This window comes from Pholis gunnellus (genome assembly GCF_910591455.1).
Source record: "Pholis gunnellus genome assembly, chromosome: 8".
NCBI lineage: Eukaryota > Metazoa > Chordata > Actinopteri > Perciformes > Pholidae > Pholis > Pholis gunnellus.
Window position 1 is genome coordinate 18,747,355 of NC_136534.1, and position 22,596 is coordinate 18,769,950.

The window sequence follows — 22,596 nt, forward strand, 5'->3', positions numbered from 1 at the left end:
GTATTAAAAGTGATTTTTATTTCAACTTAACTTGTCTGATAACACCCACAGTGTAACAGAGGCTTCGATTCACATGAACAGGCCACGACCTGCGTGTGCGTGTGTGTGTGTGTGTGTGCGGGTGCGTGTGCGTGCGTGCGTGCGTGCGTGCGTGCGTGTGTGTGTGTGATGCCCAGTGAAAGAAGCTCCAGTTAGACAACGTTCTGTTGTCCCATATGGTTTCATAGTGCTCTGTCCACCAGCCTCACGTCTGCTGGTAAAACTAAACTAAATGATCAGCCGTGGAAGACCATGCTAAATTATTTCTGTGTATTCGTGTATGTGAAAGAGAGAAAGAGTGCAAAAAAAGGAAATGTATGCATGGGCATGAGTGTTTTTATCTCTTTTATTGTGATTAGATCGTGCGTTACACAGGATTAGCTTAATTGATACTGGAGAGCACGTCTTGTATTCCACGTCATTACAGACAAAACCTGAGTGGCTGAGTGGCAATCATACCTACACTATATAGACAAGACGATGCATAGATTTATAACAGTAAGGAAAGTGGAAGTTCAATAAGACCCTGAACAATAATAAATGAATGGAGGAGTGAAGAAGTGTCGCCGTTCCCTGCTTTGAATCAGTCGGATCTACGCAAGAAAATTAACATTTCACAACGAAAGCAAAAGAGTTGGTACGGAGCGAGTGGGCTACATGTATGTAGGCCAGTTTCCATCAATTTGCTTTTGATTTAGTTTTTTAGAGAGAATAAAGAGGATTAGAAAGAGAATGAGGAACGCCTCGGAGGACGACAGCATGAATACAGACGATGGAGGAAAAGAGGAGCATTTAACAGCAGTTGTCTTGCAGTTGTTAAACTCTTGAAAATGTCTGACCAACGTTTGCATATGAGTGTGTGTGTGTGTGTGTGTGTGTGTGACTTCCTGAACCTAGCCACTATTATCTTCTTACTCACTGCAAACTATTTCCGCGTACTCTCTCTGTGTGTATGTTCATGTGTTTGTTTGATTATTACTGACTCATGTCAGAATATAGTGAAACAAGGTGTGGGCTGAGTTCTTGGCCTCTAATAATGAGGTGGGTTGGTTCTAAATTTGTGTGTGTGTGTGTGTGTGTGTGTGTAGGATATATGTTGTAAGTTTCAGTGTATTGAGTGGGTGTGTGAAGAATTTGTTTCTCAAGCTGCGGTGTGGGAAAACACTGTACTATAAAGTGTGTGTGAGTGTGTGAGCATTATTCACCATCAGCTGAAAATAAGCGCCTACTTCTCCGTTCTTTATGGACATAAAGTATCAGTTAGTGCTGTTCACTTCACCGGAGCCCTTTGCCCTCAGTGTGTATGTACTTATCACTGTGTGGACTTGTCCGGAGTGTGACAGAGAAGTGGACAGGAAAGGGAACGCTGTCGTTTTGAGTGTACGGTCCCTCCTCAGATCCTGTGCAGCTGAAAGGACGCTGAATGAATAGTGTCGTGTGTGTGTGTGTGTGTGTGTGTGTGTGTGTGTGTGTGTGTGTGTGTGTGCACGTACGCTTGCTGTTTGCGTGTGCATTTATGTTGAAGATCTTTGAGCGAGAAGCACATGTGGGAGTTGGAAAGGGTGTGTGAGCTTTTGCATATGGTCGTAGGAGAGTGTGAAACGCGAGGGAAAGTAGGAAACACCGTGCGTGTGTGTGTGTGTGTGTGTGTGTGTGTGTGTGTGTGTGTGTGTGCGATCACACGTGTGTTGTGTTTGTGACGTGCCACTTTGTGTAGGTGTTGGTGTCGTCTCAACAGCTTGTGAAATATGAGCAAATGGTAAACAGTACATTTTCTTTTAAAAGGTTAATTTAGTGTTTTTCTAATTATCTTAATTATTAATATATTATTATACAAATCTTGCCAATTGTTATTCCCTGAAGTCATTAGGAATTGTTTAACAAAAACAAAAATAATTACTGTAAAAACCCTCCGGAGAAATAGTGCTGACACTTCTTGATCTTGAATTATATTATTGTATTAAATACGTTTATATTTGTGTAACGGTAATACATAGCAGATCAGTGTCAATCATATTTAACGTTTAATATCGGTCAGAATTATGTTCATGTGAGGGAGAAAGCAATGAAGCCCTTTTAAGTTTTAAATGATCCTCCATGAGTTATCAATGATGGCACATTACACCTATTCAGGGATAGCATACACCAGGCCTTTTAATGAAATAGAAGAGTAAATCAAACAGGCAAACTAAATGTTCAGTATGTTCCTGTGGTCAGGCAGGAACTTTCATTTCATCAGGAGGGAATGAAATCAAAGGACAACATATTAACCAAACAAATACAGTTCTAATAGTTTAACAATCTGATAAAAAGTGTTCATTTAATGTGTAAGAAGGAAAAGAGACCACAATACTTAAGACGAAGGGGGCAGTTTAATAAATGTCAAACAATTCTTAGATATGGCCATGTTACATACGTGGTAATCCTGAACACACACACACACATTTATATTCTGGGTTTTTGTTATTGACACCGAAGTAAGGCATCAATCCCCCCCGGCTCAGTTGAGCTCCTTATCTAACACTGTCACACACTTTCAAGACAAAGCTGTGTACGCTGTCTCTCTGTGTGTGTGTGTGTGTGTGTGTGTGTGTGTGTGTGTGTGTGTGTGTATGTGTACGTGCGTGTGTGTGTGTGCTTTCCAAACTACGTGTTAATTAGTCAGTAAATCAAATGTAACTGTAACTTCCTGTAAAATCTAAACTGTTCAGGGATCAGCGGCAAGGTGAAGGATGAGCCCGTTTCTTTTTTTTTATCGTGTCACGTGTGTGTGTGTGTGTGTGTGTGTGTGTGTGTGTGTGTGTGTGTGTGTGTGTGTGTGTGTGTGTGTGTGTGTGTGTGTGTGTGTGTGTGTGTGTGTGTGTGTGTGTGTGTGTGTGTGTGTGTGTGTGTGTGTGAGTGAGAGACACAGAGTAACCAAGCGTCAATCATTGAGAACCGGATATGATGTGTGAGTGCCCAAATGTCTGTTGCCATGGCAACAAAGCAAACATCACACCGATGTAGCCGGTACATAACACAGAATATTCACAATTAGGAAATAGCAGCGTGTGTGTGTGTGTGTGTGTGTGTGGAGGAACCTCAACATGCTGGCATGTGTGTACACACCAACATTTGGTTATTATTGGCTCCTCTTTAGTCCGTCTTTGGGTGTTTTAGTCAACATGATGATAATCGTAGGGTTTCCTCTAAATTATTTAAGCAGTGAGTGAAGTGTTTCAGGTCAAATATATTTTATTATTTAGCCACTTCCACTCCTACTCATGTTTTCTGTTATTTTTGAAAATGAACAGCCCTTATTATAGGATTTTATTTAGAAAATATTTAGCTTTTGTAGCATTGTTGAGCGTCAACCTCCTTCAAAAGTGTGCACGCTGTCCTTTTTATAGAGAGCACCTCGATGACTCTGTTGCTGTAAAGGTCTCACACGAGTCTTTTTTTTTTTTGTTCTCTTGTCTCCAAATTCGGGTTTCAACAGAAACACCAGATTTCTCAGTTTGACCACGTAGTGAAAGCGCTCGGCCTCTCACACACTGTGCTGCATGATTGTGTCTGTGAGCATGATTATCATCAGCGTCACTGTTTCTTAAGCAGAGCATCTCTTCAATGAGTGCCGTATGAGATACGTTTAAATACTAAATAACACTGAGTAAACAGGTCACACTCCCTTCAGTACAAATACACTTGTTTTCGTTATTTAACACTCAGACTCGTATTATTTTCTCTGCCCTCTTGCTTTCCTTTCCGTCTCATTTTTCTAAATTTTTATTTCTACAAATTTATGACACATTTGTTTTAACCCTTCGCTCCATCGCATTGCAGTGTTTTTTTTTTTTCCGCTTCCCCTCCTCTCGACTTGGCTCTCTTCATCCTGGTCTACCCGGATACGGATACCCGGGAATAACATCCCCGCTCCCTCCCGCCCCTTGCTTTACGTAACGCTTAAAGCCCCGCATATCCTCCCTGGCCATGGCAACAACCACATCTGGATCACACAGCACATCCAGACTGGCACCAAAAGCACATGTGAAGCCCCTCAAGACTTACCACAAAAAGTAATGTGCAACGGTAATCCTGTTTTCCTATTGGGCGAAGCGTACTTTGGGGAGATTCTCAAAATGCACTGGTGCAGTGGGACTCCGTAGTCTGACACTTTCACTACATGCATGTTGAAGTTAGACCAACAATTCTGATTTGCATCTTCAGGATCTCAGTTGAAACCCACATTCACTGTTCTCATGAGCTCACAGGTTTCCTGTGTTCCTCACATTCACAAGTTTGGAATGAGAGGAGTTTTTATTTAGCACAGGAATGTCTTTTCTCTCCTTCATCCCACTCTCCTCCTCCTCCTCCTCTCCTTTCCTTGCATCTCTAGCTCCACAGTCTCTTTTTCACCGGTTTTCTGCTGCTTGCCCGTCTATTGGCCATCTATCTGCAGGCCAGTACTGCCCCCAGATGGCCAAACACAAACATTACAAGTCCCTTCACAAAGTGGATGAAGGAATCTGGGTCTGCGAACACTGGTCACAAGTTTGCCTTTTGTGTATTCCCCCCCCCCAGTGGCTGATTATTCACCGTTGAGAAGAGAGAGTCACTGACTCTCTATGTGAAGCCACAGAGTGTGTGGGTGATGAGATCTATTCAGTTCCCAGTAATCGCCATTTTTCTTTTCAATACTCAGAGGTGCAGTCGTCCCTTTTGCAACATTGAACGAAATAAGTAACTGTTGTTGTTGTTGTTTACTTTAACTGGAACATGATCGCGTCCAGTGTCCAAAAGACATGCAAAAAATGACTGCTTAACTTTACTCTGACGCAATAGATGCTTATGGTCTAGTGGCAGACTGTGTTGTCCACATGTGACACGGGGACCTGTGTGCCCCAACACAGCTGTTGCCATGGTAACTGCAAAAGGGACTGGTGAATCGAGTTATAATTGGACGGAGAGAGAGAGAGAGAGAGACACACGTAGAGTACAGGGGTGGAAGATGAATTAAAGGGATGAGAGAGAGAGAGATGAGATGGGATGGGAGGGTGAGCGAAGGTGATGCTCCGCCTCCATGGTGACAGTGTAGGTAAGGAGGTGAGGTCATGTGGTGTTTGACAGATGTAATTGGGGGGGGGGGGGGGGGGGGGGGGTAGAGAGAGAGACATGCATTCATATGCACATTAAAAGCATGATGGAGACAGCCAATGAAAGCCGCTGTACACCTACACAGATATTGCACTGCAGCAGGGAGAGAGATAGCTAAGCTCAGCTGAAGGGGAAATTTCTCTCCTGTTTTGTTTCACACCTTCTCTCTCTCTCTTATCTCTTTTATATATATATGACTAAGAACTAGAATTCTGTGGTTTCCCGACCATCATCTCACGTCTACCTCACCTCCTCTTTTGCAACTTTACATGCAACAGTTTTTCTTATCGTGAATCTTTTGTGTCCAAATAGCTGAGACAACGGAGACTTTTTCCGCAAGTGTATTTGCAGCATTTAGTTGTGAGTCTCTCTAGAACGTATAGGCGTATACAAACCAGGCCAAAGGGAACGACTCTGCTCTGAATCACTGGTCAGATGAAGTTCATTATCGAGGGCTTGTGTTGTTTACCCTGGGTTGTAACCACTGGCTGATGAGGGATTACTGTGGCTGCTCAAACTGTCCAACTCCCTCCGCTTTCTGCACTTTGTGTGGGCCGAGGTTGACTTGTTGAGAGCTCGGTGGTTGATAACTCTCTCTCTCTCTCTCTCTCTCTCTCTCTCTCTCTCTCTCTCTCTCTCTCTCTCTCTCTCTCTCTCTCTCTTCCCTGTCTGGAAACTCCCAGTCTTAAAAAACGTACAGACAGTCACCCCATATTTTAACATGACACAAGATGCTTTACTGACAATGGGCTGGCAGAATACAGCCGGAGGAGCTTGTACACTGCTCATGTACTAGATGTTTGAATACCGTTTTTCATTTAAGGAAATGAAACCCAGGACTGAGAGGGTTTACTTTTTTACTCCCGAGGACAGCTGCTGCCAGCGGCTCTCACCGCCTTATTGGTCCGTTACCGAGCTCCTGATGAGCCGACTGGCTCATTAAGCCCCTCCCAGTATTGCATTTGTCTTATGGATAGATGAGCTAAACTGAGCATGACTTCTTGACTCATACAGTATGAAGGGAAACCAAAGTCTTAGCTGTGTTATACCTAAAATCTATATCTTAAAATGCTTTGCCTTTGTCTCCCTTTGCCTCCCCCATCTCTGGCCCCCCATGCCCTTCCTCTCTTTAAGAGAAGTTCTGTTTTCACAAGTTGTTTTCTCTCCACCCACCCACCCACTCACCCAACCTCCTCCATGCCTCCCTCCCTCCCTCCCTGCCTCTCCTGCTGAAAATGACTCTGTCTATTTTTACCCTCTGGTCCTCTCCACCCTTTTTCCCTCTCTTTCTGACCACCCCTACACTCCTGTTTTCAACTCTCTTCTCTCTCTTTTTCTCCCTCTCTTCCTGTCCCCGTGAGTGTTGCATCAGAACATTGAACATTCTGTCTGGAGGAGGCACATTTGCACGATGGAGGGATGGAAAGAGGGCTTTTTATAATGGAAAGTTACATCACTTGCCTCTCAGTTGTAAGTTGCATTCCCCAAAGCAAAGTAAGAGTTGCCAGATAAAGGACTTATAATTCCTCTCATAAGTGAATATTGCTGATCTATAATACAGGCAGCATTTGTGTTTGCATGGAAAACACACAAATAGTACGCAGAATGACGGTGCATACTCATAATAGGTTTATTGTACGTGGATGTGCATTGTCATCTTGACCCGAGAGCCCTCCACCTCCCGTGCAGACTGCATAAAAAGACCGAAAGGAGCGTGGAAAGTAAACAGTAGAAAGCTCACTAGCGCCTTCTTTCATCGGGTGGTCTTTATGGGTATTACAGCTTTGGCCGAGAAATTGTAAGGGGCGGGATCTTGTCCAACTTCTGTTAAGCCATTGGTTGGCCTACATCTGAATGTCGGCTTTTGGTTGGTGGTTTCACGCATCAGTCCAGATTTACTACGACTCTTGCACCAATGACAGCGTGGGGGTGGGCTTACTGAAAGAAACATAACAAATACATTTAGATTAATAACTTGAATGCCAGATGGTGTTTCCATAAAAATATGGTGGAACTATATGATGGTTTTATTTTATTTTACTGTGATTGTATATTTGAGTTAAGTAAGTTAAGTCAGTTTATGTGGCAAGAAGAGCCGTTGGTCGTGGAATCGGCTGAAATTTGCATATAACTGGCATTCCAGTGCACACTCTGACCAATCAGGGTCCGCGGCGCGGCGATGACAGCGGGCTGCCTTGGCCAATAGCCGAGTGGAATAGGCCGAGAGAGGCGGGACAAGGCTGGGCGAGGTTGACAGGACGAGAAGGGGAGGGGGGCGACTACAGGGGGGGGCAAAGCAGCCTAGTTTACAACAAGAGGAAGAGGGAGGGAAAGAGGAAGAAAGGGCGAGAGAACGAGACACAAATAAGGGAGTAATCACGGTCTGGGAGCTGGTGAGATGCGAAACGAGGACTTTTCAGGACCACAACAACACTCGTAACACCAAGTATTAAGTGAACTGGACGGCGTGCGCGCTCCGATGTCGTCCTCACGAAGTGGCTAGCTAACCTGCTGCAGACGGAGACGGATACCAGCAGCGGCTTTTAACCTGGTATTTCTGTGTCGCTTCATGCGAAGCATCCCCCGTCCGGTGTAGGTCCAATACTGGGGCTTCGTTCGCTGCCTTGAAGATGAGAAAGAACCCCGATTTATCCCCCTGTTCTCCTTGCCGATTGAAGCGAGGAGCCCGCACAGTGGTGGCTTTTATCGTGTTGTAGACTCCCATCAGTTGCTAGCTAACGTCAAGTCCTAGGTAGGATAGGGAGCTGGTAGATTAAAAGACTGCACAGGGACCAGCCAAGAGCTCGGAGTGGATATACAGTGGTGTTGATAGCTCTCTTGATAACCAGCTGATGGGTGATGGATGAATGCACCAGATTTGCAGGCAACGACGTCTGATAAATGCCGAGTAAACACGGATGAACTCAAGTTTGGTCGCCATCCTTTTGATAGGCGATTTCGGATGTTGTGTAGGTGTTAACTGAGCTGTCAGGTGAAGACAGGTGCACAGTACAATTCTGCTAGCAGCTAATTGGAGAGAGAAAAAACAAGTTAGTATTTAGTGAAATGCACTTGTCAAACAGTCGTTGCTGGATTATTTTGGGCAGCCAGTGCGCGTGAATACGCCTTTTGTAGTTGAGACATGAGAACAATTGCGTTGCTCTCGCCTCTGTCTGAACGGCGGGTGCACGACCAGGGGCGTTCCCGAGAGGTTGGTCCAATTTGGAGCGGTGCACACGAGGCTCTTGTTGTTACAAGAGGTCGCTAAATTGGTTTATTACATGAATCAACAAGTATTAAAAGTCTGTGTGTGACTAAATAGCTCGTACTTGGACATAAAGCAGTTTCTTTCGACGCTCTTCCAAGTTAGACGGATCACCTTAGCTTTGATCGCCCCATTTCGCTTGTTGCAGTTTTGCTTTAGCCTGATCGATTTTAAACCCTCTTACAGTAAACAGTGAGCTGTTTCACTAGGGGGCTTATTGTACTTCCTAATAGCTGACAAGCCCATCTGTCTGCCCCTGTATCGTAGCGCAGAGCAGGGTTTTACATGTCCCAGAAAGACTGCGTAGTATCCAGGCGGATGTTTTAATCCAGGCCGTGGATGGGCTAGAGGCCTTGTTAACCCCTTCACGACCGAGCTGCTGGAGTAATGTAAACAAACAGGGACGAGAGGGCATCGGGGGTAATTAGACCAAAGGGAGGAGGGACCTTGCTTTCGATCGCAGTCGTCCTTTCAGCGGGTCGTCAACACAACTGTTGCATTTCGTACAAATTTAACTTGAGTTGTGTTTTGTATTGCAATCGTTTATAGTACATTTTGTCCACTAATGTTTCCGTTATTAGATATGCGATCCGGAAAGATGGACTCGACTTGACAGTTATTTCATTTGTACTCTCATTGGAACTGAAGGTTCCCTCTCTATGCCATATCTTGAAATCACTATGATGCAGTTGTTATTGTGAATGATGACCGCGACCTGTGGGGATGAAACGGACACCATTGGACACTCGTCATCTGTGAGCTTCTCTGCAATATCAGCTCGAGATTTTTGGAATTAAAGATGTTTCTTTAGCTGGATTTCTGTGCGTTTTGGTCGAGAGATTTTAAAAGGACATATTCTTTTTGGGAGAAACATCAAGGATTTCATTTAACCATGTACTCATCAGAGAATCCTCAGTATCTCCGCCAAGGATTGAGCATGTTTGGTTAGTCCATGTCATTAACTTTCTGTTTTTATGAGAATATAATGTTCTTTTTGCCAGATCTGTTCCATATAACAGCAATATTTCAATATTGTTTACTTGTAGCCTAATGCAACAAAAGTGATTTTAATTAATGAGGGACAGATCATGTTTTAGAAAGCTTATAGGACGCAGCTTTTGTTACTTTAAAGTTTTGTGGAAAATCCTCATTAAAAGATCTGTTTCAATAATGGAAATAAAGATATGATTTATACAGTCAGTTCTTTATTTGTGGGGGTTCAGAGTATACCCGCTTCTGTTCTTCCATCCAGCCTGTTATTGAGAACAGAGAGTCCTTCTGTAGATCTGTTGTTGTTGGAGTGATTTAACCAGTTAAGTGGCCGGAGGTGGGCTGCTGTGGCAGGACTCATATTCTCTGCAGTTCTCAAAGTGCTGATATTTCTGTATTCTGCCGGGTAATTAATTGCATTCACCTAGTCTGACTCTTGATTTTGTTGAATTTATTTGAGGTTATATCACTCCAAAACAACAGAAATGATTAGAGTTCATGTTTGGACTTGGAAAGCTTCTCCTGTGGGAGTGTTGCACTGAGGGCCTTGATTCAACCAAATAAGGAAATAGCATTTTGGTAATCTGAATGCAAGAATGGCCTGGTAAGCGCTGGCTATCAGATGGTTGTTGTCTGTAATAAACAACGCTGTTTTTCCTCTGCAGTGTGGACCAACGTAGAGCCCCGGTCAGTTCCAGTCTTCCCCTGGCATTCATTGGTCCCTTTCCTGGCACCCACTCAATCAGATGCTTCTTCTCTGCCAGGAGAGGGCCAGCACCCAGTCAACCACCCCCAAGCAGCCAGTCTGAAGACAGGTATTCAATACTTTTGACAAAATGGTTCCAGAAAATGTATCATCACCAGTTTCATGTCGTTTTCCTTTAGATTTGAATACTGTTTTGATTACCAGGTATTGTTTACTTTGCCCTAAACACGTATGCGTCCCTTTGTTGTTCTTCCTCAGAGTTACAGGGGGTGGCAGCGCTGTCACAGCAGCCTGCAGAGGCACCTCCCACCATAGAGAGAGCTCCTCCATGCCGGCCTCCCCCCTCTGCCGACGAGCTGCCTCCAGAGAAGGAGAAAGGAGATGCGGAGAGAGAGAGGCCTGACAGCGAGACGGAGAGTGATGTGGATGACCTGTATGTTGTTTTTTTACAAGGATGTTATGTACTAACCTTTGAGGTTACATGAACACATAGAGATACACACTGTACATACAATCTCTTATCATAAAAGGGGGTTATGTGTTTGTCCAAGTCAGCCCACATACTCATTGTCAGTGTGGTTCTGTGTACCCACACATACAGTATGGGAGTGTGATATTTTCTGTATCCTCGCGCTAATTTGGGCAGAAGAGCTCACTGCCAGAACAAAGCAGATGGGAACAAAAGCATTCCATCTCTGGGCTCTATCACTATATGAAAGGCAGTGGCCAGGCTGTCAGCCATTGAAATGGATGCGCTATCTGCTGAATCTGCTGATGTATCTCATGAGAGATGAACTACTTGTGCTCTGTGTCTACATCTGATAGAGTTGCCGTTCTGAGATAAATAATACTGGTTAGAAAGTAGAAAATGTCCCAGTTTTAAATATTAAAGAGGGAAAGAGATAGTAGTGCTTAGGCATAAGCCTGTGTGTGCATATTGTCCTCAAGGCAAATATCTAATAAAGATAACAAACAGAGGGCTGTTTTGTCTCCTTTCAGCTTCCTCCCAAGTGTCGTACCAGAGCAGCCCCTCTCTACGTCGCCAGTAAAGAGACGCACTCAGTCCCTCAGTGCGCTGCCCAAAGACGGAGATAAGAGCAGCCCTGGAAAGGTAGTGTTTTCACCGCTCCATCATCAGCATCATCATCAACGTCAACATCCTAAATGCTCCATTTACTAATCTTGTCTCTTAATCTTTCAGAGGGAGAAGGACCACATCCGGCGTCCAATGAATGCATTCATGATTTTCAGTAAGCGCCATCGAGCATTGGTGCACCAGCGGCACCCGAACCAGGACAACAGGACAGTCAGCAAGATCCTTGGGGAGTGGTGGTACGCTCTCGGACCGAAGGAGAAACAAAAGTACCACGATTTGGCCTTCCAGGTACGCACCGATGCATTTGCAGACCAAAATAAACACACAAAATGTAAGAAGTTTGACGTACAGCTTAAGGATTCTTGATACATGGTGATGAACTATCCTCAGGGTTCACATGGGCATTAAAAACCTGGCTGTAGGAGCCAAAACAGACTAAATTCCTTATTATAATGAAGTTTTCTGTTAGTGTGTTTGGTATTTGTGCCCCATGTGGCCAACTGTGGCATTAAGTTGATAAATTGGCACCCATTGATGGCGTCATCATCTTTTAGTAGCAGCTGTGTACAGGTTTACGGTGGTCATTTACATTTCAAACTGTTGTAAATCTAATTCTTCTAGTAAGTTGGGGCACACCAGTCAGCTTTAATCAAATAAAACATAATTTTACAACAACTCACTTGTGGCTAATGTAAATGCTGAGTGGCTAGTAACTTTAGATAACCACTAGTCACAGTGTCTGGTGAGCAAACAACTTAATGTCAAGCCTACAAGTCCCTTTTAAAGACACAAGACAGCTTTTTCAGGTCATATTCCCCGACAGCCATAGTCATATATTTTAGTTGAAATATACTGCTGGTAAATTTTGACACAGATAATGTATACTATATATTTTTTCTTCTTCATCCCTCCCTCTTGTCTCTAATCCTGTCCCCAGGTAAAAGAGGCCCACTTTAAGGCTCACCCAGACTGGAAGTGGTGTAACAAAGACAGGAAGAAGTCCAGCTCAGAGGGCCGTGGGGTGCCAGGGGGCAAAGACATCAGAGAGAGGAGCATGTCCGAGTCCACAGGTTGGTTTCACTCAGACTTCACAATATACAACATTTACAACGTTGATGTTCTTTCAAGTCCTCTAACAGACCCCCCCCCCCCCCCCTGATAGAGCCCCATTCTGTGGAGCTCAAGGGGGTCGGTCCAGGTCTGGTGGGCGTGTCTGAGAGGAACACAGGAGAAGGTCATGTGGGCCAGCTGACCCGTCCCCGAGCCTTCTCTCAAAGTGCCATGCACAGCCTGGAGCGGAGTGACAGGGGGAATCCACAGGCCCTGACAGATCTAGCACAGGTAAGAGAGGACCACAGATAATATTTATTCATTCATTATATTTGTGATATTTGTAACAGTGGCATTTTTCTATGATAAAACACACACCAATGAGGAATCCTTTGTTTCAAAGACGTCTCTGCTACAGGATCTCTTACTCTTTTTCTTTATTTTCTAAAGATGTGTGGGGATGGTGGCAGTCAGTTCCCCAGTCATGCCCCGCCCCTGTCCCGGTCCCAGAGGGGGGTCAGCGAGGACATGACCAGTGACGAGGAGCGCATGGTCATCTGTGAGGAGGAGGGAGACGATGATGTCATTGGTGAGAAATCAGACCTTCTCTGCCCGTGAAGCCGAATGTTAGATTAGATTAGTTAACAATTGATAGCACACTGCTTCCTGCGACTCTGACCCACTTTGTACATTTCCAGCAACTGCATGTTGAATTCTTATTAGCTCCTAATGTGGCTAAATTGAGTCCAGTTTTTGACCACTTCCATGTTTTGATTCTAAAGATCCGGTGGCATTAAGTGCTGTTTCAGACACTAAGTACATCTGACTTGATCGGATTATAAATTGCAAGGATTGTCAAGTGTAGCTGTAGTGTGTTTCTCTTCTCCACAGAGGACCCTTATCCGAGCAGTTCCATAGACCTCAAGTGTAAGGAGCGGGTGACTGACAGCGACAGTGAGAACGGTTCTGGAGACGAAAGTGATCGGAAGGTAACCTGTTTGAACAATCTTTTTTTACTCCTGTTCTAGTATTTAATTATGTTGTTTTCTCTAAATAATTGTATCTCTTTGTCTTTTTTTTTTTCAGAGAGTTTTTGCTCCAGTCATTTGCTCTTCTGCCTTGTCGTCTTCCTCACACCATACCCCTCATGGCAGGAGTGTCTCACTGTCCTCTTACCCCAGCAGCAAGCGTTATGATGAGGGGAGATCAGGAGGGGGAGGGTTTTCAGATCACAGGAGGAAGGAAAGAGGAGAGGGAGAGAGTAAGGACACATTTGGGGGAGAGGGAGGAGGAGGAGGAGGAGGAGGAAGCGGCGGCGGCGGCGGCGGCGGCGGAGGAGTAGTGCAAGCAACATCTCTCTCCCTCACTTCTGGCCATTCGGTCATCTCCACTACCTCATCAGCAGGTTCCCTGGGGCTGAACCCCCTCATGGGGATTGGCGCTGTCAGAGTGGCGTCTACGGTGGTGACCAATGTAATGCGCCCTGTCATCAGCACGCACCTCCCAATCGCCAGCAGAACCAGAGATGGAGGCACATCCAGCCCGCATCCGCCAGAGAGGAAGTCCCTGACTCCCCATCAGCAGCCACACCTTCTGATTGGTTCAGGAGGAGGGCTTCCAGCCACAGGGGGTGGGTACTACTCCTCATCGTCACCTAATCCTTTGGGTGCAGGCGTTGGCCCTGGTGGTGTAGTGACTAATTTGGTGTTAGGAGGGTCTCTGTCTGCTCAACCCGCTGTACAGCTCATCACACCCTCCCACCACCACCACCACCCCTCCCAGCAGCAGGCCTTTTCCTCCTCCGCTGTTTCAGTACCGCACAGCCAAACCAACGGGCCCCTGCCTCTGTCCCTGCTTCAGCCCCAGTTCCTTCCCGCCTCCTCCCTAGGGTCCCCTGGGGGTAAGGCCATCACGCAGGTTCAGTACATCCTGCCCACCCTACCTGCCAACGCCAACCCAAAGAGTCCACCTCAGCAGCTCAGCCATCCAACCAGTATCTTCAACCTGCCCACAGCTCCACCCACACACATGTCCCTGGCCAATGGAAGGCAGCAGATGACAAGTTCACTGACGGGGTATTCGTCCAGCTCAGCAGTAGGAGTGGTCAGCCCTGGAATGAGAGGTGAGAGTCTTAGAACTGCAATCGTCACAGTAAGTGAGTATAGTCATGTTGTTACTTCTAATAAAATGCCCACTCTCCCTCTTTGTCCTTCTTCGCCTCAGTGCACACACAGTCTCCAGTGCTCCAGGGCAAAATGCTTGTTCCGATGGCAACAGTACGGACAGCACCAGCCCAGCAGGTTCCCATTGTTGCGCCGCCTCTTCCGGTCCAGAACGGTGCTCAGACGGGAAGCAAGGTCAGCGAGCACTTCAGTGGAAACACTGGCATGAGAACTTTAATAACGCTAAGTGAAAAGGGATGATTAGCTCACCACTAGCCCTGCCCGTTTGTACATTTGTCCTATTCCTTTCTTTATGGGTTCCTCTTCCCATGCCAGATCATCCAAATAGCTCCCATGCCTGTGGTCCAGTCCCAGCTGTCCCACGGTGGAGCGGTCCACCCTGGCACCTTCCCTGTAACGGTGGGCACTGCTGCTGTGGTGGCTCCAGGATCGGCCCCCTCCCAGGCTGTACTCCTGCCTCCAGCTCCCACCAGGTAGACGATGACCAACAAAACACAGTGAAAGAATGAATATGGATCCTTTTACCTCTTGAACCTTCAACACCGCCCCTTTGTGCTTTTGCTCTCCACTGCTGACTTGATAACTCCTGGTGAACAAGAGTACTGTGTCAACTAACCAATAGTCTGTGCTAAACGCTAAACGGCAACACTTTGGTGCACCAGAATAAACTCAGCAAAGAGTGCAAATTAGTTTTCAGCCCCAACAGTTATTCTAAATTGACCGTGAAAAGCTTTTCTGACATTGCCTGCCTCGCAAAATGTTTTATTTGGATGAGGTGAAACCCTCCCACCTTTCACAGTACAAAGGCTCTTTCAGAAATGCACTTCAACCTTGTAAGTAAACATTTCAGCATGTTGCTCCTATGTTTGCAGTATTTAGTGTTTTTCAAAACACAATGTTGTGATCGAATCAAGCGTCTAATGCCGCCCTCTTAAGATAGCTGTGTAATACATTTTAATTAGCATTTCATGTGCGCACGGAAATCAAATCTGTCTAATAAACCCTTTCACCAACAAAATACTGTACACGAGCCAAATTTTAGGGAGATGATTAAACCCAGCAAGGTTACAGATCAGATGGCTGAAAGGGGATGTAAACAAGTGATGCGCCAGTAAAGCTTGACTCAGCTCTGACATGAACATATGCCCGCCTCACTCATCCTACCATGTGGATCTCAGTAGAGGTGTCATCATTGGCAGTTTTCTTTCAAGTTTTATATGAGCCAAATATTTGTTTCTGTGTGATATCAATCCAACGGATTATCTCCTCGAATGTATTCACAGAGTGCTTCAGAAAGGAGTTGGATCAGGTGTGCTGCTTGCATGTCCTGTCTACATGCTCCAGAATAAATATTTAGAAAAAGGATTCAACACAAGAGCAAACATGAGAAAGATGGACCAGCTCTGATCCCCATTATTGCTTTGGCGCTGTGCTATTGAAGCATATTTCCGAATATACTACTCATTAAATGGGAGACAGCAAGCCACTAATGGGCATTGCAGTGATTCTGAATTTCCTGAAAACTAGTAAACATCACTTAACCAAATATAATTTCCCTGCAACCACTCTCGGAAATTGAGGGAACATGCTCAGAAATTGTCTATATACCCCCAAAATAGAAAACAATCAAAAAGAATATTTACAATTTTCACTCATTGGACAGATGATGAAAGTATCTTTCCAAACAGGCCACTTCATGCCGACCACGGTTTCAAACAAGGTCGTTATATTTTGCTGATTACAGTTTAAAAGGTGTTTAGAATAAATACGTGGTTTCCTTGTAGTTTATGGATTGAAGTCAGTCCAGTTACATTCGGGTTCTTGATAAATGATACCATGTATAAGGAAGTTCATATCTCTTAAAGCGCAGCGAGAGAACAATGTACGAGAAACAAAAACTGCAGCAGGGGTGCAGCTGCAGCAGTGCAGCTCTATTCTGGGTGTGTTAGTCATGCTGCTGGTGGCACAAGTTGCCTCTGCCTGCCACCCCCACACTACCTCTCAGCTCCACACACACACACACACACACACACACACACTCTTATAGCACTAGTCATCCAGTGCTGCTCGATGTGATGCACACTCACCCACTGACCCTCACTGCAGCACTTCTCTTATGTCTTCCTCTTTCTTTCTAATCATGTGTCTGTTCCCTTTGTTCCTGTTCTGGCTCATTATTGTACAATAACTTCTTATAATAAACACTCTCTGTCACCTTTATTCACATTTTGTCGTGACAAAACAAAATGCCATCTTCACTCTCCCTCTCTTCATATTTCTTTCCTCTAATCACCTCCTCCCTTTTTACGGTACCTCCTCGTCCAGGATCACTTATGTCCAGTCCACTCCAGGGGTCTCCTCCACTCTGCCTCTGGTCTCCACCACGACGGGCTCTTCCACCAGCCTGTCGGTGCCCGGATCCGCATACGTGCAATCGCCCCTGGCCACACTCGGATTCACAGCTATCGCACCGCCGGGTCAGACGCTGGTTCAGCCACTGATTGCAGGTCAGTGCTGTGGAGAGCTCATTGGTTCTGGCAAGTCCTCATATTAGCCATTTCATTGGAGTGAGACCATTTGTATGAAATGACCTATTTCGTAACAGTTTGCATAACAGAAGTGCTCACCTGAGAGCAAATGTCTAAAGTCTTTGATACGAACTCTCCGCAGGGATTTTTTTTTTTTTCTCTTCGTGAATTCATTTGGTATTTTTATAAGGATTCTTAATCATTTATATCAATTCTCAAATGGTAAAAAAAAAATTGTAAATTTAGCACCAAATCTGTGTAACAAATACTCTCAACCCAAACATTATGAGACATAAGTAGGTATGGGAATGACCATCGTATACTTCCATCATAATGTTCTAAACCCTTCTACAGTTTCACAATTTATTTTGATTTATTAATTGAGGAATTATTGATTCATATTTATTTCTGATTAGAACAGCTTGACTCGCACTACTGAGCTGCTTCTCAAATTAATCTTCAGGTTCCTAGCTTTCAGATGATGATGATCTTCTTTCTGCTGACCTGCTGTCTGCCCCTAAAGATCATCTGTCCCCCTCTGAAAAAAAACACAAAACTGGGTCAATGTGTGTCTCCAAGCTGCTTTAACGCCGTTAGCGCAAACATACTGGGGAAATAAAGTCTGCCCTCCGTTACAACAGTTTTTTACCGACAATGTATTCTTTCATGAAATAAAATGAATCAACTGCACCAGTTTTAACATTAACATCTGCCATCTGATGAACAATGCTTCTACTTTAACTTGCGTGTCTCTTGATTAGATTCACGTCTGTTTGACAGAATCTTTGCTGGTCAGTTGTTCTTCATGTGCTAAACCAATCCCAGTAGGTCTAGTTAAATACCTCACCGTCCTAAAACATTCACAGGTTATAACAATTTGAATCACTGAATCACTACTTTGTGATATTAATCAGGAATAAGGCAGCCAAGTGAACATGTTATACACGTGTTTATATGTAACACAAATAACATTTGTCTTCCTGGTCCTGTTCCCTTCATTCAGGTCAGCCACCTCTCCTGGCCACAGCTCAGTCTCCACAGCCCCCCCCCTCGGCCCCCGGCTCCGGCTCCGGGGGCCAGATAGTCACCGCCATCTACCCTCCGTCTCCTAACGTCACCATGGCGACAGGGGTGGTCTCCATGACAGCGGTACCCCCCAGCGTGGTGTACTCCATCTCCGGCCCTTCCACCGTGTCCCCCCACATCCTGTCCAAACACACGGCCACCCCCAGCACCATCACACACCCGCATCCGCAGCCCCATCCGGACAGGCAGGCAGACAGGCACCTGCCGCCGGACAGACCTGCAGATCGACAGGCTGACAGACCGGCTGAGAGGCAGGCGGAGCTGCTGACGCATTCGGACAGACATCTGGAGAGGCAGACCGCCGGCAGTTGCAGCTCAGTGGCACCTCCAAGTGGCTCAGCTGTGTCCACGAGGCCCTGCAGTCCTCTTCCAATCCAGACACCTGGTACGGCTGCGTGTCTCGTTTTGGATTCACGTGGTTCTAATTTGAAAGGGAATTATTTTGTCGATGTTCTATTTTAAACTTGTCTTCCTCATTCCGTTTTTACAGGCAGTGCACCAGGTACACCGAAACTAAGCCAGCTTCCAGTCAGGACCCCTCAGAAGGTGAAGGCAACGCTGGCGAACATTCCCGTAGGCAGCTATGAAGGAGGAGGCCGAGGAAAAGAGAGAGAACGGGAGAAAGACAGGGAGCGGGAGAGGGAGAGGGAGCGGGAGAGAGAGAGGGAGAAGGAGAGAGTAGCTGCAGCCACCAGTCGCTTCTCCTTTGATGCTGAGCTGGCGGGGCATCCCGCTGAGGAGCTGCCGTCCTGTGACCGACCCCTGGAGGGCTCCAGCGCTGCCGACTCCTTTGACACACAACACAGAGAAAGCACAACCACCAAAGAGGTGAGAAGAACACCACACACAAGCTCGAACATAATGCAATTATACCAGATATTGGTATCATGTAAAGGAATCGCGTACCTATCAGCTGTGCGCTTGAGATCAGACTGGAGATGTAGCCGCTTCCGACATAATAATTACTGGAAATCAAATGCAATGCAGGATAGCCCACAGCAATTAGGTTTTTGTCGTGAAATGAGATGTGTCTTATAGATAACTGCTCATTTCGACTTTCCGTGCAGACTGGATGGAAGGAGTCCCTCCCCTCCTCCCCTCCCCCCCCTGCATCAGCCACAGAACCGACCCTGCCCCCCCCACAGGCCGACAAAGAGGCTCCTCCAACCAAAAAAGTCAAAGCGCGCCCACCACCACTTAAGAAGACTTTTGACTCGGTAGACAAGTGAGTTAACACCTTTATGAATCTTGTGTGTAGTGAGGTTTGCATAAACCTTTGCTGGGCGGTGTGTATATACTGTATATTGTGTGTGTGTGTGTGTTGGTCGGGCAGGGTGCTGTCAGAGGTGTATTTCGAGGAGCGCTTTGCGGAGCTGCCGGAGTTTCGGCCTGAGGAGGTTTTGCCTTCACCCACCCTGCAGAGTCTGGCCACTTCACCACGCGCCATTCTGGGCAGTTATCGCCGCAAGAGGAAGAACTCTACAGGTTTGACTCTCATGATACTCTTGACTACATGCTTTTAAACTGAGTACTGTAGAAGAGCTGCAGTGACTGTCATGACTGTGCATTTATTCGGCAAATAGTTGCTGTTTAAGGAAGCAAAAGGTAGAACTATCTCTAGTGTTTATTGACTGTTTGTTGAGTTGCATGACGCTCCATACGGATTTTTGTGATGAATCCTGATAAATGTGGAGATTTGATCTCCGCTGATTCACTTTTTTTTTTCTTCTGGCTGCTTCTAGATTTGGACTCAGCCACTGACGAGCAAGTGTCTCCTAAGAGGAAGAGTCGGCGGCGCTCAAGCTGCAGCTCAGAGCCCAACACGCCGAAAAGTGCCGCCAAGTGTGAGGGAGACATCTTCACCTTTGACAGAGCAGGTAACACACACGGGGCAGTGCTAAGAGTCTCAATGTGTCTCATTTAAGGTCCTTTCTCGTATGTATGTACACAGTGAAGGGACATAAACTACATTAAAAAAAAGGTTATTGTAACAAGTTCCCTAAAGACTCGTCCTCTCCACATGTTTGTCCCTCACCCAGCCACAGACGGAGAAGACATCCTGACCGACATGGAGTTTGATAAGGTGCCCTACTCCTCCCTGAGGCGAACACTGGACCAGAGGCGAGCGCTGGTCATGCAGCTGTTCCAGGAGCAGGGCTTCTTTCCCTCAGGTAAGATAAGAACACGCACTACAGTATGTCTACAAGCATATTCCGAATTAATTCACACTTGCTGATTCCTGTCGGGTATATTTTGTTGTCGTGTCTTTAGCTCAGGCCACTGCAGCCTTCCAGGCGAGATACTCCGATATCTTTCCTACCAAGGTGTGTCTGCAGCTGAAGATCAGGGAGGTGCGGCAGAAGATCATGCAGACGGCTGCCCCCTCCGATGTCTCCGCTTTGGGCATCCCTGACTCACTCGGCCCCCTCCCTGGACCTTCCGGCTCCCAGTCAGGAGAAGGGTCCATGAGGGGAGGTGGGGACCTGCAGGATGAAGACGTGGAGCAAGGCACCGAGGGGAGCCCCGAGGATCCTCGGGATTCACAGGAGTCTTCTAGATGAGGGATGCTGACAAATGAAATTGACCAATCAGTGACTGTTGAAGTCGCACCTTTCCACCCCCCACACACACACACACACATACACACACTTACTTTAATCCACACTCTTAACCCTCCTCTGGCCTGATCCTGGTTTCCTTCCATTCTTAGCACCCAAACGATGAGACGGAATGATGTTTTTATGCAATGTTGGGACTTTTATTTTTTCGGTAAGATGCATGAAACCCCCATGGCACAAGAACTACTTCCTGACACCACCACAATGCACACACACACACACACACACTGCAAACTCTTAATTACCACACTTGAATTCGTACTCTGTATTAACCTCCGTGGGAAACGCTCCCATTGATGCCAGTGAACGAAGGACCATTGTGTACAGCTGCACTCATTTGCCTTGAAGAATAGAGGGTTCTTGTTTTTGTGGGACGCAGAGACCTGCTCAACCCGTTGAGAGACGATGAGAAGTCAGCGGCTTTAAAACAAGAACATTATATGTTTTGATATTTGTTTTAATAGCGTTAGAAGAGTAAAGCAGTACGTATCTGCGTGAGGAACAACCCTGTATTTAGACTGAACTGTTCTCAGCTCGTGTCTTGTTTCTGCTGACATTAGGGGGCTGGGCCCTCAACAGCCGGAAACCATTTGAATCAACAAGAGAACTATTGCTCTGGACCTGGAAAGAGCTGCTTCTCCATTTTATTGTCCACATGTAGACCTTCAGGGGAGAGATGTACCAGGAGTGACTGAGAAATTGACTGAAACTCAAAGTGGACTTCCGGCAGTGCCATCATTCCTGCGGTTACCTGTCCGGCCGTGTCCTCCCTTTCTTGCGATTGACCCGAGCACATGCCAGTAGGTCGGAACCGAGCATTCCTGTGCCTCTCAGTCGCTGGCCATGAAGGAAGGAGGCGGGTCAGAGTCAACGGGCACATCCTGGCTCTTAGTCGTAGAGGTCAGGCTGATAAGGCCTTCATCCTCTATTGCCAAGCAGTTTTATCAACTTTTTTTTTTTTTTAAATTTGATTTGTATTTAACGTCGTCATATTCAGTTTGTTGTTGTTGTACTATTCCTATGGTTATTATTATGATTATTACTCCTCATATCATTGCAGTGAACCCCGATCCTTACTTCTGTTCTCATTGCTGGCAGATGTTTTCCTTTATTTCTGCCAGCTGTTGGTTTATTGTACAATTTTCTTTTTTTTAATCATTTTGGAGGCAGGCGAGAGAAGCTGCTCGACTCTTGTACAGTTCCTCCATTCTCGTCTTCCCTTGACTGGCCTCTCACCTCAGCGAGTACCTGCGGTGCAGTTATTTTTATTGTTCATTACAGAGAGGACGACGAACACGACGTGGACCTTTCTGTTCTTTCAGCAGTAATAAGCCGTATGTTTTTAGACAACCCCCCCCCCCTCCTCCCCACTAAGTTTGATTTTATAGCCTCAACACTTGTACTCTCCTTCCTCTGCCTCTTTCCTTCCCTTCTTTCCTCCCTTTGTCACTTTACTGCTCTCTCCGGACCTTTTTAGGCAGGCGGAGAGAAAACTGGGGGAAGTGAGGGGAGGGTAATGAATCAAAGAGCTGGTAGGATCTAATACTTGGTTGTGTTGTAAATAATTACTGTAGAGTCTGTAGACTCATTATATTATTAAGGAAAAATCTGTCATTGAACATGAGTTGACTTTTAAGACACCCGATAACGCAGGTAAAACAAATGAAATGGGGGAAAAAAAACAATAAATATGGCTATTAATGTTTTTGTGTTATACTCCTTGTTTTACTGTTCCAGTATACGAGAGGAATTTATATGAATATCTTAAGTTTGTATCTGTATCTTTCAGTATGCAAATAAAAATAGGTGTTCAATTAAAGTGATTGTATCGCTGGCCATGTGAAAAATGGGTTTTTCTTTACGCAGAGACGCAATACGTGGTTCAAGAATGTTAAAAATGAA

At 45.7% G+C, this 22,596-nt stretch overlaps 1 protein-coding gene across 1 annotated transcript in view; it reads left to right on the plus strand.

Moving 5' to 3' along the window:
* cicb (capicua transcriptional repressor b) overlaps positions 1–22,513 on the plus strand; it is a 33,662-nt gene extending 11,149 nt beyond the window's left edge. Inside the window, exons 3-21 of the mRNA XM_079164548.1 lie at positions 10,093–10,242; positions 10,392–10,566; positions 11,133–11,244; positions 11,335–11,517; positions 12,167–12,299; positions 12,392–12,570; positions 12,730–12,868; positions 13,171–13,268; positions 13,366–14,401; positions 14,503–14,636; positions 14,778–14,935; positions 16,788–16,969; positions 17,994–18,461; positions 18,567–18,904; positions 19,144–19,301; positions 19,410–19,561; positions 19,819–19,953; positions 20,116–20,247; positions 20,348–22,513. Of these exons, the coding sequence (XP_079020674.1) occupies positions 10,093–10,242; positions 10,392–10,566; positions 11,133–11,244; positions 11,335–11,517; positions 12,167–12,299; positions 12,392–12,570; positions 12,730–12,868; positions 13,171–13,268; positions 13,366–14,401; positions 14,503–14,636; positions 14,778–14,935; positions 16,788–16,969; positions 17,994–18,461; positions 18,567–18,904; positions 19,144–19,301; positions 19,410–19,561; positions 19,819–19,953; positions 20,116–20,247; positions 20,348–20,637 (4,352 nt within the window). The 3' untranslated portion in view covers positions 20,638–22,513. The remainder of the gene's footprint in view (positions 1–10,092; positions 10,243–10,391; positions 10,567–11,132; positions 11,245–11,334; positions 11,518–12,166; positions 12,300–12,391; positions 12,571–12,729; positions 12,869–13,170; positions 13,269–13,365; positions 14,402–14,502; positions 14,637–14,777; positions 14,936–16,787; positions 16,970–17,993; positions 18,462–18,566; positions 18,905–19,143; positions 19,302–19,409; positions 19,562–19,818; positions 19,954–20,115; positions 20,248–20,347) is intronic.
* Positions 22,514–22,596: the final 83 nt, after the last annotated feature.